Source organism: Molothrus aeneus, chromosome 5 (genome assembly GCF_037042795.1).
Source record: "Molothrus aeneus isolate 106 chromosome 5, BPBGC_Maene_1.0, whole genome shotgun sequence".
NCBI lineage: Eukaryota > Metazoa > Chordata > Aves > Passeriformes > Icteridae > Molothrus > Molothrus aeneus.
The window spans coordinates 69,445,026-69,458,038 of record NC_089650.1 but is presented as its reverse complement, the minus strand read 5'-3'; the positions used below and the strand labels follow the sequence as shown (position 1 = coordinate 69,458,038).

Genomic DNA, 13,013 nt, shown 5'->3' with positions numbered 1-13,013 from the left:
CAGTGTTTTGGGGTACAGAGAGAGCGGGGTGCGCGGTATATGGGGATACACAGGTGAGAGGGTGCAGATATTGGGGTGCAGGGGGAGCAGGGGCCACAGGGATATGCGGTGCGTGGTATATCGGGGTGCCCGGGAATTGGGGTGCACGGTGTATGGGGTGTGCCCAGGGATCAGAACGAACAAGATCTGGGGTGTGCAGTGTTAGGGTACACGGAGATGTGGGGTGCAGAGTTAGGGCCTGCAGGAACAGGGGTCTGCCATGTATTGGGGTGCACGGGGAGCAGGGGCTGTGCAGTGTTGGGGTGCACAGTGAGGGGGTGCACGGGGAGCAGGGGCTGTGCAGTGTTGGGGTGCACGGGGAGCAGGGGCTGTGCAGTGTTGGGGTACAGAAGGAGCAGGGGCTGTGCAGTGTTGGGGTGCACGGGGAGCAGGGGCTGTGCAGTGTTGGGGTGCACGGGGAGCAGGGGCTGTGCAGTGTTGGGGTACAGAAGGAGCAGGGGCTGTGCAGTGTTGGGGTACAGAAGGAGGGGGTGCACGGGGAGCAGGGGCTGGGGTACAGAAGGTGAGCAGGAATGGGATGCACAATGAATTTGGGGTGCACAGGGTGTCAGGGGGCACCAGGGCTGGGGCACACGGGAGGCTGGGGGCTGTGCTGGAGTGCAGAGTGCTTTGGGGTGCGTGATGGGCTGGGGTGCACAGGGGGCAGGGTGGATGGGAATTAGGGGCACAGGGACTGGTTGGGGTGTGGGGTGCACAGAGAGAGGGGCTTGTGATGTATTGGGGTGTACAGGGAACACAGCACACCAGGTATTGGGGTGCACAAAGACTGGGATGTGTGATCTGTTGGGGTGCACACTGTATTGGGGTGCACAGGGACTGAGGGCTGTGATCTGTTGGGGTGCACACTGTATTGGGGTGCACAGGGACTGAGGGCTGTGATCTGTTGGGGTGCACACTGTATTGGGGTGCACAAAGACTGGGGTGTGTGATCTATTGGGGTGCACACGGACTCAGGGATGTGATCTTTTGGGGTGTGTGACAGTGGGGTGCACAGGGGCTGAGGGGTGTCATGGATTGGGGTGCACAGGGACTGAGGGACATGAAGCAGAGTATTGGGGTACAGGGGGACTGGGCTGTGTCACCCTTTGGGGTACAGGGGGACTGGGCTGTGTGACCCTTTGGGGTACAGGGGGATTGGGCTCTGTCACCCTTTGGGGTACAGGGGGATTGGGCTCTGTCACCCTTTGGGGTACAGGGGGACTGGGCTCTGTGATCCTTTGGGGTACAGGGGTACAGGGCTCTGTCACCCTTTGGGGTACAGGGGGACTGGGCTCTGTCACCCTTTGGGGTACAGGGGGATTGGGCTCTGTCACCCTTTGGGGTACAGGGGGATTGGGCTCTGTGACCCTTTGGGGTACAGGGGGATTGGGCTCTGTGACCCTTTGGGGTGCAAAAGGATCCAAGTGGGGGCTGTGTGGGAAGAGGCTGTGCAGGATCCTGGGAGCACAGAGGGTTGTGGGGTTCTGGGTACCCCAAAACCCTCCAGGGTCCTGGGGCTGCAGAGCCCAGGGCACCCAAGGGTGCCCTATGGGATGGGCTCTTCCTGAGGATCCCCACTTTTTGGTGAAAGAAGGAATTTCTGCCCTTCAAGTTTTTAGAATGTGGCACCAACAGAGCTCATGGGGCTGTGCTGTCCTTGGAGGGGAGAGTTTTGGGGTAAAACCCAGCTAAACCTGGTCCTTGAGCATTGCTCTGTGGTCCATGGATGGATGTGGTCATGCTGAACACAAGAAAAACCAAAAAAGTGTTTGATAAACCAAACTCATTTAATACAAGAACCAAATGAGCCATTTTGGTACCAGTTCTTGGAAAAACCCAGGTCCCCCCAGGGAACAGAGTCCCCAAAACCAGTCAGTTCACACCAAAAACCAGCAAAGTTCCAAAAACTCCTCCTTCCCTCCCTCAGTAAAAAATACAGTACAATGATTCCATGTGTTTATGGTCCTATATACACCTCCAAAATACTCATTTACCAGAGTTTACAACAAAGTCTCCCCCTGCCCCTTAGAGAAATGACAAATATTGACTGATCCTTTCTTTCTTTGAAGCAAATCCAAGTGCTTTTACCAAAAAAGGTACATTCCCAAAAACCTGTGGGCGTGTAGGGCCTGGTTTCCCACCAAGGTGCATAAAGCTCCCCCATTAGGTGGTGATTAGTGAAAAAAGCTGAAGGAAAATTCAATTCAGAAGCAAAGGCAGGTGAGAGTTGGTGGCAGTGAAGGTACCCGGGGAGTTCAGAGCTCTCAAGGCCCCCTAAGAGCAGAGGCCACACTGGTTTTGTACAAAACAATGAAAATAAAAATTAAAAATAGAAGTAAAATTCTTATTTGCTGAACTCAGCAAGACAAACATGGTTTTGTCTTTCCTTTTCAGCTGCAGGAACACCTTGAGGGGTCAGAAATCACAATTACACCAATAATCAGGGATAAAAATAATGGGTTTTTATCATGCAGAATAAAATGAAGCAAAACTGAGTCTGAGCTTCCAGACTTGGAATTTCTTGGATCCTTAAGTTGTCCAGGTTGTTTTATCCCTCCAAGTGCTCACAGCTGTGCACAGCCTTGGGGAGGCTGTTCCAGCTGCACCTTCAAAGGTTCGGTTCAGTTCAGTTCAGTTCAGTTCAGTTTAGTGTGAGATCAGTGAAGCTCAGTTTTACCAGGACTGGTTGGGGTGAGGAGCAGGAAGGAGAACTCCTGCCCAGAGCGGATTCCCCCAGTGAAACATTCTGTGTAATGCCTTGACCAAATCCACAGGGAATCACAGGCACTCCCTCCCTCTGTCCTCAAAGCTGAGCTTGAATGGTCCTGGTTGTAGTAAAGCCCCGTTTCAGTCCAAGCTGGTCCCTCAGAGCTGTGTCCCCCTATTCCCCAAAGATCCACAGGACGTTGACTCCTGACAAACCCAGGTTTACACGCCTGCAAAACCAAAGGGATCACAATCAGCCGTTGCCATTTAAAAGCTGCTGTTCATTCAATGTTAGCACCATGAATTATCACCCCACCGTGGTGGTGTTGGTCTGACACCATTCCCATCTTGTTCCCATGGGATACCTACCCCAGCATCCCAGATTCCTTCGTCTTTATGATGTACAGGAACATCAGCAAGGTGTGGAACATGTTGTTCCTGCCCTGGAGCCACAGACAGAGACAAGGATTTAGAAATCAAAACAACTCAAAATCGCAGAATTTTCCTACTTTGGAACTTCCCCTCAGAATTTGCACTGGCCTCAAGGGGTGACATCGCCCACCAGGGATTGTGATCTGGGGTTTTACAATAAATTGGCAGAAATTGATAAGAGTCTATCTCCAAAACAGACACCACAGGGAGAATTCAGCAGCAAAGTAAGCACCACGTGCTGGGCAAAGCCCGAGCTGGACCAGCCTCAGTGTAAACGGACAGAAATGTGCCTAGGATTTAAAAAGAGCCCAAAGCAGCCCTGGAAGAGATCGCTGAGAGCAGGAGGAGAACAGAGCCCTGTACCTTGGGCAGGCTGTAGACGTGGCACTCGTAGATCAGCTCGTAGTGGGGAGGGTTGATGCTGCTCTGGTAGATGCAGAACACGTTTTCGTTTGAAGTGTCTGAATTCAAAATTAATTAAAACCACAGGATTCAGAGGTGCTGCTGTGAGCCCAGAGGAAAAGAGCAGCTGCAGGCCAGCCCATACCTGGTTTATCTGGAGTCTGGATGAAGTGCTGGGAGGTGAAGGTTTTGCCATCGGGGTACTTGGGGTGAGGCGGGAGCCTGGAGTCCAGGTAAGTGCAGAACACGTGCATCAGGATCTGGGCAAACACAGCCAAACCTCACTGCAAGGCCCCAGACCCAGCAGCTAATCCCAGCCTTTGCTGATCTGTGCTTACAATGCTGGCCTAGCCCCAGGCTTAGGAGCAGCTTCATTCCTAAATCACCGATTTCAGATTGGCTGAGAACAGCAGAGGAGCTCAGAAACCAACTCTGCCCACCCCAAACCCAGCAGGGAACCTTCTCCCTTTCCCTCGTGGAAATCACTGCAAAGTCTGGGCTGGCCACAAGCCTAGGAATGCCAAAACTGTGAAATAAAGTCTTGGGATGAGCACCCAGATAAGCAGGGACAGCCTGAGGGTTGTTTCAGCCCTTTTTGGAGAGTTCCCAATATTTTATGTGGGTAACATCAGCAAGTTATCTGTGATCTGGTGCTCTCTGTGTTCCTTACACCCAACAGGAGCTGCTTGCCAGAGAGAAGAGAGGATTTGCTGGGAAAAAATGCCACAAATCTGTAAAAATCTGGGAGGTGCACCTTGGAGCTCACAGCATTTTGTTACCCACAATTAATAAAAATATGAAATTGTCGATTTTTTTTTTCTAATAGCCTTAAATTAATGTCAAAACTTCTTCATTTGCACTTTTGCTGTTTATCAGGACACTCACAGCTGCTCCATAGCTGGACAATTCCAAATATTCAACCACGTTCCCAACCAGAAAATCAAATCCTATTTCCAGGTTGATTTTCCACTTTCAGCAATGGAATCCCTTTCCTTATCCAGCAGCAAAGCTCTGGTTCTCTGATTTCCCCATGCTCCTCAAAGGCTTCCTGGCTGCTCCCTTCAAACCCTCCCCCGAAATCCCAGCATCCCTGGCATCCAGGTGTGCCTGGAACTCACCGAGGAGTCGGTGGGAAGATCCGTGTCCCATTTGCGGCCCTTGAAATCCCCTCCTCCGTTCCAGCGGAAGGAGCTCATGCAGCCTCCCTGGGACAGCTCTGCAAGGGCAGCACTTTGCACTGCACTGCAATGGCAGCAGTCTGCACTGCACTGCAATGGCAGCACTTTGCACTGCAATGGCAGCACTTTGCACTGCAATGGCAGCAGTCTGCACTGCAATGGCAGCAGTCTGCACTGCACTGCAATGGCAGCACTTTGCACTGCAATGGCAGCAGTCTGCACTGCAATGGCAGCAGTCTGCACTGCACTGCAATGGCAGCACTTTACACTGCACTGCAATGGCAGCAGTCTGCACTGCACTGCAATGGCAGCAGTCTGCACTGCAATGGCAGCAGTCTGCACTGCAATGGCAGCAGTCTGCACTGCACTGCAATGGCAGCACTTTGCACTGCACTGGCGGCACTTTGCACTGCAATGGCAGCAGTCTGCACTGCAATGGCAGCACTTTGCACTGCAAGGGCGGCACTTTGCACTGCACTGAAATGGCAGCACTTTGCACTGCACTGGCAGCACTTTGCACCGCAATGGCAGCACTTTGCACTGCACTGCAATGGCAGCAGCTTGCACTGCACTGCAATGGCAGCATTTTGTACAATGATTCCATGTGTTTATGGTCCATTCCATGTTATTCCACTTCATTGGAATAACAGCAGTTTGCACTTCATTGGAATAACAGCAGTTGTTCCCTTCACTGCACTGGCAGCAGTTTTCCCTTCACTGCACTGGCAGCAGTCGTTCCCTTCCTGGGGGCTGGAAGTGCATCTAAACAAAGGGGGGTTCTGGTGTAGGAAATGGGAACAATTCCAATTGGCAGGGAAGATAGTGGTCAAGGGGGTGAAGTGACAGGAGGATTTTTGTTTGTGGAGAATGAAGTGGATAATTTCACCCCGAGCAGGCAGGAGGAAATCATGGAAGGGTTTGGATTGGAGGGAAACTGGAGGACCACCCAGTGCCACCCCTGCCATGGCAGGGACACCTCCCACCGGCCCTGGACATTGCAGGGATGCAGGGACAGCTCTTACAGAACTGATTCCGTTCCCTGCAGCATGGAAATGTCTGGCAATCAGAACAGCAACAGCACGAACCTCTGATCCTTTCCACCAAATACTCCTGGTTTGGGGTGAGGTCCAGGTACTGCACCAGCGCGTTGAGGGTGGGGATGAGCGGAGCCTTCACCAGGGCTGCCTGCTTCAGGCTGCTGATGCTGGCTTCTGTAACACCCACAGCTCAGGGCCTGCCAGGGAACCCCACACACCAAACACCCCCAGACACCACAGAGCAGCACAAACCCCCTTCACATCTGCTACAAGGAAGCAAGAGGAACTTAAAGAGCAGCAGGAGAGAAACAAAGTGAAAACAAAGTGAAAACAAAAGCAGCGCCTCCGGGTTCTTTAAGCACTTTACAACAGCAGCGTTGGAGGAAACGCTCTAAGAACAACCCAAAAAGAATCACTTCATTCAAAGCCAGCACATCAAATCAGTTAATCTAAAACAACAGGAGAAGAGCTGCTACAGAATCCTAACCTGACATGAAAAACAGGACCCCAGCTCATCAGTATTTTTAAAAAATCGACAGAATTTTAAAAACCCTGTTCTTTCAGGAAGTGGGTGAATTGAAGGAAGAACTTGGAAAAGCACATAGCAATGGAGACAGTGAGATTTTTGGGAGACACTGAGAATTGACAGCACATCTGCCTTTGAAATGCTTTCTGCCTGATTAATAATCAATTATTATTAATGATAATTTGAGCTGTAAAATTAAATTTATGGGAGAAAAAAAGAGGAATTTAAGAATTGTACCTAAGTGTCCAAGCATGGATACTTATAGAAGTACTATGGCAAACCTTCCCAGCTTAAAGAAATGCAGGAGGTGGAACAGAGACAGCATCAAAAGAGAGCAGAAATGGAACAAAAGTATTTCCCAGACCTAATTTCTGTACCACCCCCTCCAAGGGAATCCCCAGGCTGCTGACCCTACCTCCAATCTGCAGCTCTGGACAGCCCATCCTCCTCAGCTGAGTGCTCACCGATTCCATCTCTTCCACCAGTGGCACCAGAATGGTGTCATTGATCCACTGGGAGGGAAAAAGGGCAAAATTCAAGCTCAGAGGCAAAAGGGATGTTTAATAAACCCCTCAGCTTACACCCTGCCACCATCCCCACCACAACCACAAAGCAAACAGAAACACTGAAGTCCGTCAAAGAGAGAAATAATTTAATTTAATTTAATTGTCAATTTAAGTGACCCCTTAACAGCTTCTGAAAAGGCAGAAAATTCAATGTAAAGGAGTTGGGAAAACCCATCTGTATCAGGTGAAGCTTTTCTGGGCAGTGAGGGAAGGGGGCTGTGACTCGCAGCCCTGCAAGCACAAAGTGATGGATGCAGTCCCTCTCCTGTTGGGCTCAGGACAGCAGGGAGGTGACAAATGTGTGGGATTTGGGTGTGACAGAGCACCCAACCCTCAGCCAGGCCCTGCACCCCTCCCACCCCGGGCACACAGGACAAGGAGGAATTTCCCCCCTTGGAGCTCCTCAGAGGGGCACTTACATTCCTGAATTTTGCTGTCCAGGAATCCATGTGATCCAGGAGCTGCCGGTTCATTGTCACCCGTGCCCACACCTAGGAAAGGTTTATTAGATCCACGTGAGAACCTCACAGAGCTTTTAGGGTCTGTGACAATTCCTGCTGCTGCAGAAAGAAGGAGTTGGCTGAATGCTGGAGGACTTTTTCCCCCCACATTCCTGACCCACCTCAAAGGTACATTTTTAAATCCCATCTCTCCCTCCTGACCATTTTTTTTTTTGGTGTGGAATTTACCTCTTCTGCAGCCTGTTTGGAGGTGAGATCAGCTTCATCCTTGTGTGCAGAAGGAGCCTGGGACCTGCAGGCCAGCTGGTACTGGAACTTCCTCAGGATCTGTGCATGGTCTGCCATGGAGCGGCTGTAGTTCCAAAACGTTGGGCTGCTGGAGGGAGAGCTGGAATCTGAGCTCCCTGGAAAGATTAATTCATTGAGAAGTTCAGTTCAATTATTGCCAAGTGATTCTGGAGAACCAGCACAGGGACAACAGGTCAGTGTGAGTGAATGCACTGCAGGCACTCTGCAGAAACACTGCATTTACCCTCAGCTTGATTGTCCCAGCCCAGGAGATAAAACTTCCTGGCTGGAGTTCATCCCCTTTATCCTTATCTTGAGAAAAATGCACTGGATTCAGCCCTTTATATGAAAGCACTTGGACAAAATCCCCCTCTTACAAGGTGATCTTATCTCAGCTCCTTACAGCCACCAAGTGCTACAGAGATAATCCAGCAGCATTCCCACGCTTGGATCCTGTTCCAAGGAACAACTGGAGGGAAACTGCCTGTAGGGGAAACAATGGGGTTCTACCTCACAGCCCAGCTCACAGGTGACCCAGAACTGAATGGAACCTTTTCACTGGTACCTCCCCATCACAAAAACCAACACCTCTTCCCTGCCAGTCTTCTCCCAGCAAACCCCCCCAGTTTACCCAGCTGAACTCGGTGCTGTTTCTCCTCCTCGTTCCTCAGGAAGGTGTCCAGGGATTTGACATCTGTGATGCAGTCGTCTTTGTAGGTGGAATTGTTGTACAGGATGGGAGAGAATCGGTAGTGAGACCTGATCCCAGCGCTGTCCACAGGCCCCACGCTCATGGAATAGGGGGATCCATTGGGAGAGTGGCTGAAGCTGGAAACCTTGGGAGAACACAAGAAGGAATTCATTTCTTTTTCGCTCCCAAGGGCGGAGCCGTGCCACGGGAGCGTGCTGGCCCTACCTTGGTGTAGCTGCTGCCGGGTGAGCAGGTGCCCGCGGGGCTGTGCGAGGGGCTGGTGCCAGGCAGAGCCTGGAGCTGGGCGCTGTAGCCACCCAGGCAGCCCGCAGGGAACTTGGGGCTGGCGCTGGGCGAGCGCGAGGGGCTGTAGCTGAGCACGCACTGGCCCTGGATGGGCGGCGACGGCGTCAGGGACAGCACCCGCTTGGGCCCCGCCTCCCGGGGCGGGGTGATCTGCACAGCTGCAAGGGAAGCACCCGCGCGTCACCAAACTGCCCTTCTCCATCTCAAATACATGATTAATGCAATTCAGAGACCTTCAAAGCTACAGGTTCCTACACAACTCCCATAAAACTGAGACCCGTGAGCCCAGCTCGGAATAAACCCTGCAGGGGGCTTCTCTAATGTCCCACCAGCTCCTGCACCTGCCCACTGCTCCCATCTGTACCACACAATTCACCTCTCAATTACCTAAAACACGATTAGTTCCACCTGCTCCCATCTGTACCACACAATTCACCTCTCAATTACCTAAAACACGATTAGTTCCACCTCAAACGGCCACAAACTAAACCACAAGATCGAGCCCAGCTCCTGGCCCTGCACAGCACAACCCCAAACACCCAGCTCAGCTTACAGCTCTTTCTTGTCAGGAGAGAATTCAGCACAAAGAACCCAGAACTGCAGACACAGCAATAAAGCCACGGAAAAGAACAAGGGGAGGGTTGATTCCCCACCTGCCCTGCGCAGCCAGCCCGTGATCTGCTGGCTGGGACTCGTCACCAAGCTGGCTGGTGCTGCTGTGTAGGTGAAGTACCTCCAGAAATCAAACAGGGCATTGAGGCTGAACAGGGCTGCCAGGGCAAATTCTGCAAGAAACACACGAGCTTCTGTCATGGTTTGAGCAAAAATTACATTGTTGGCAAAACCAGGCTATGTCTATTGAAAACAGGTCATTATTAGTGCTGCCAGTTTGGGGAAGAATCCAAGATTCCTTCACTTCTTTAGGCAAGAACCATTGGAGATAATTTTCCTCACTGTTGAAGTTAATTTATACATTTAAAATTTTGATTTTTAAAATGGGATGGATTGTTATTTTCCAAAAAGGAAATCTCATGATTCTTGCTTCTTCCCATGCTGTTTGACAGAGCTTAGAGTCTCCTCCTCTGAAACCAACTTGAATTGTTGTAAAATTTCACCCACACCCAGAACACAACACAGCAGGAAAATAAATCTGAGGCTCTCTAAAACCTTAATCCACACATTAGGACAGATTTCACACATCAATTAAGTCCTCCCTGCCCATTTCCCACAGAGAAAAAGCTGTTAACACTCTTTATCTGCCCCTAAAAAGGATGGGACTCCAGCAGTTTCAAGGGAGATCACAGAAAGGAAAACAAAATTTTGGTTTAGAACTCACACAGAAAAAAAACCCCAAAACCCTGCCTTAAAAACAACCTCCCAGCAATAAAAATGAGTAAAAATCAATCCTGAAATTTGATTTAAATGCTGCAACGACTCACCAATGTACCAGAGTGGAAAGCAGGTGATGTTGTAGTATGTGCTTAGGAGTTTCCCAGTCCTGAAAAGCAAAACAAGGGAGAATTTAGCAGAAATTCCATCCTGAGGGATATTTAGGGCTGCACACGGTGGAATCTTTGCTGGTTTGAATCAGATGGAACAATTAACTCACATTTCAGTGTAGATCATGCCTGCTACAGATATATTGAGGAGTCCCCAGGCCAGCACCACCTTCCTGGTCTCAGCCTGTTTCCTCATCTTCACAGCCAGGTCGATGAGGGAAGTGTCTGGACTCTTATTCGGTGTCATTGTCTGCGGGAACACAGGGAAAAGACAAAGTCTGTGAATTTTTAATCAACAGGAAGATTCTGAGCCAGGTTACTAAGGAACAGTGTCCATCTTCTCCCTCATTTTTGAATAATGTCCTTCAAAAGGAGGAGGGAAAGCTCCTGCCTCCTCCAGGCAAGAGCAGTGTTTTTAGCGAAAATTCTCACTTATTTCAGCAGGTAACAGAGTATTTTCTGAGATCTGAAACCCACAGATTTTATTTCCTCATTTAGGCCCAGTAACACCTTATATGAAGGCAATAACTCTGTCCCAGGCAGGCAGCCCTCACATCTCCCCCCAGACCTCAACCCCTACCCCAAACTTCTTCTATCCTCTCCCCACCACAAACCTCTTAGGCGATCCTCCTCCTCTTCAAACTTCTCTGATCCCCTCTCCAAATTTAAACTCTCCCGCTTCTCACACTTCCCTTCTTTCCCCGCCCCAAACCTCTGCTCCTCCCGCTCCCCAAACCTCTGTGATCCCCCTCCTCACATTTCATCTCTGCAGACCTCAATGTCCTCCTCCCCAAACCTCCCCGATGCCCCTCCTCACACCTCTCTGATCCCCCTCCCCGAACCTCTCCGGTCTCCCATCCCCGAACCTTCCATCTCCCCTCCCAACCGCCCTCCCCAAACCTCTCCGCTCCCCCTCCCGAAGCTCGGCCGTGCCTCCCTCCCATGTTCCACCTCACCTCTCGGCAGATCGGTCCCGTTTCCCCTCAGCCCGGGCAGTTTTTTCCCCTTTTCTCTCCGGGGCTCTCCGGTCCCCTCACGCCGCCGCGGCCCCGCGCTCTGTGCGCCTGCGCGGGCGCTCGCGCCGCGTCACCGGCCGCGCCGGGGGAGGGGCGAAGGGGGCGGGCGCTCGCGCGCGGGTTTTGGCGGGAAGGGCGCGAGGGGGCCGCCATGTTGGGGGGGGCGAAGGAGCCCTCACAGTTTGGCTGTGGGGTTTTTTACTTGTCTTTATCGCTAAATTGTTTAGTTGCTGTGAAAAACGCCAGTCACTTGTTTTTTAAATTTTTAAAAGTTTAATAGTAATAAAATGGTTATAAAAATAGTAGTAAAATTAGAGTAATAATAATTTGGACAGTTTGGATTAGGACAATATGAGACAATAGAAACAAAGAGTTATAGACAGTCCGGGTACCTTTTTATGGGCAACATAAGCCCGGAAAAGGACCCACGTTAACAGAGGATTAACCCTAAAAACAATAACCTGTTGCATATTCATACACTTCATCCATGATGCATAAATTCCATTCAAACACAGGATTCTGTCTGGTCATCGTCAACTTCTTCGTCTGGATCCTGACAGCGCCTTCGAGGCAGGAAGAAGTTCGTTTCTCCTGATAATGGAGCAATAAATTCTTTTTCTCTGAAAGATTCAGGTGTCCTGTGGCTGCTATCTCGCTGCGAGTCCTTTCTTTAAAAAAGTATCCTACATAGTTTCTATTTTAACATTTTTTATAACCTAAAACTATATTTAACACACCACTCAAGAGAATTAATGCAGCATTACTTTATAACACAACACATATTCATTTTAATATTTGCGAAAAGCCAATCATAAAATACGCATTTTTCACAGTTACACATTGCCATGTCTGTCAGACCAATATGTTGCCACAGCAGGTAAAATGTTAAGGGGTTTTGGGTCTGTTTGCGTGCTGTGCAAGTGTAGTTTTATATTTCTGCATTGATGTAACTTCGTATTTCTGTGCAAGCACAACTTCATATTTCTGTACCAGTGTCACCAAAACCGTGGGGATAAATAAGACTCCTAACACTCTTTTTAAAAATGTCACAGTATTTATTCTTGGCCAAGGTTTGTGTGTGTGGCTGACAAAGTTCAGGCTGCCACATGAGCCCTAATATAAAACTTTTCCACTTGTTTATGCATTTTAACAAACAAATTAGTGTTCATTGGTCCTAAATTGCATAATCTTCTTCATTAATTACTATTGTAATAAATGTTCCCTATTCATTTCCTCATTTTTTATACTGATCTGGTCCAAATTTTTAGTAACTTTGTTATCTTTTTCTCAGACATGGAGTCTCCAAGCTTTCAGGCCTTAATTTCCTCTAATTTTCTGGTTACTTCAATATCCTTGAAGTGCCAAAAATTTAATTTCCCACATGCCCAACCTTCAAATTCTTTGGGTCTGTTCATTGAAGTTTGTCAGGTTTGTTTTAACAAACTTATTTGATGATTTCATGATCAGAGTAATAATAAATGTCTGTGGAGAAGCTTTATTAGTGCTTTAAAAGTGGGTGCTGCTCATAAATCATTAGGATGACCAATTAAAAATTAGGAAAGTTGTATCATTTCCAACACATGCACGACTTCAAACTTTTGTCCAGGTGTAACTTCATTTTTCTGCCCTGAAATGCTGTAAATGGAAAGGGTTGTGTGAGGATAATCCTCCAAATCTGAGGGTCTTGATTTCCTAATTTAAGGAAAACTGAGTTGGAAATACATGGCTCCATTGCAGCCAGGGTTATTACACTGACATAAACTCTGATTTTCCTGACATAAAGCCTAAAGATTTTCCAGAAACATCAAAAATATGGGCTGTGCTTCTAAAATGAATTCTCAGTGTACAAGTGGTGAAGCACATACT

General features: G+C 49.2%; 1 protein-coding gene across 1 annotated transcript; it reads right to left on the bottom strand.

Annotated features, from left to right (window-relative positions):
* Positions 1-1,807: 1,807 nt before the first annotated feature.
* Positions 1,808-11,194, bottom strand: TMEM209 (transmembrane protein 209). The gene is made up of 15 exons (XM_066551085.1): positions 11,088-11,194; positions 10,242-10,381; positions 10,072-10,130; positions 9,286-9,417; positions 8,552-8,790; positions 8,267-8,471; positions 7,576-7,751; positions 7,306-7,377; positions 6,736-6,832; positions 5,843-5,968; positions 4,698-4,795; positions 3,725-3,839; positions 3,541-3,638; positions 3,115-3,188; positions 1,808-2,975 (listed from the first exon to the last, which is right to left on the bottom strand). The coding sequence occupies exons 2-15, from the start codon at positions 10,376-10,378 to the stop codon at positions 2,921-2,923; spliced, it is 1,683 nt and encodes a 560-aa protein (XP_066407182.1). The 5' UTR covers positions 10,379-10,381; positions 11,088-11,194; the 3' UTR covers positions 1,808-2,920.
* Between the last annotated feature and the right edge of the window lie 1,819 nt (positions 11,195-13,013).

Coding starts and splice junctions, on each gene's coding strand:
- TMEM209 (XM_066551085.1), bottom strand. CDS start 10,378: ATGACACCGAATAAGAGTCCAGACACTTCCCTCATCGACCTGGCTGTG. Junction 3,189..3,540: donor ACGTCTACAGCCTGCCCAAG/GTACAGGGCTCT, acceptor CTGTGGCTCCAG/GGCAGGAACAACATGTTCCA. Junction 2,976..3,114: donor AAGGAATCTGGGATGCTGGG/GTAGGTATCCCA, acceptor TTGGTTTTGCAG/GCGTGTAAACCTGGGTTTGT.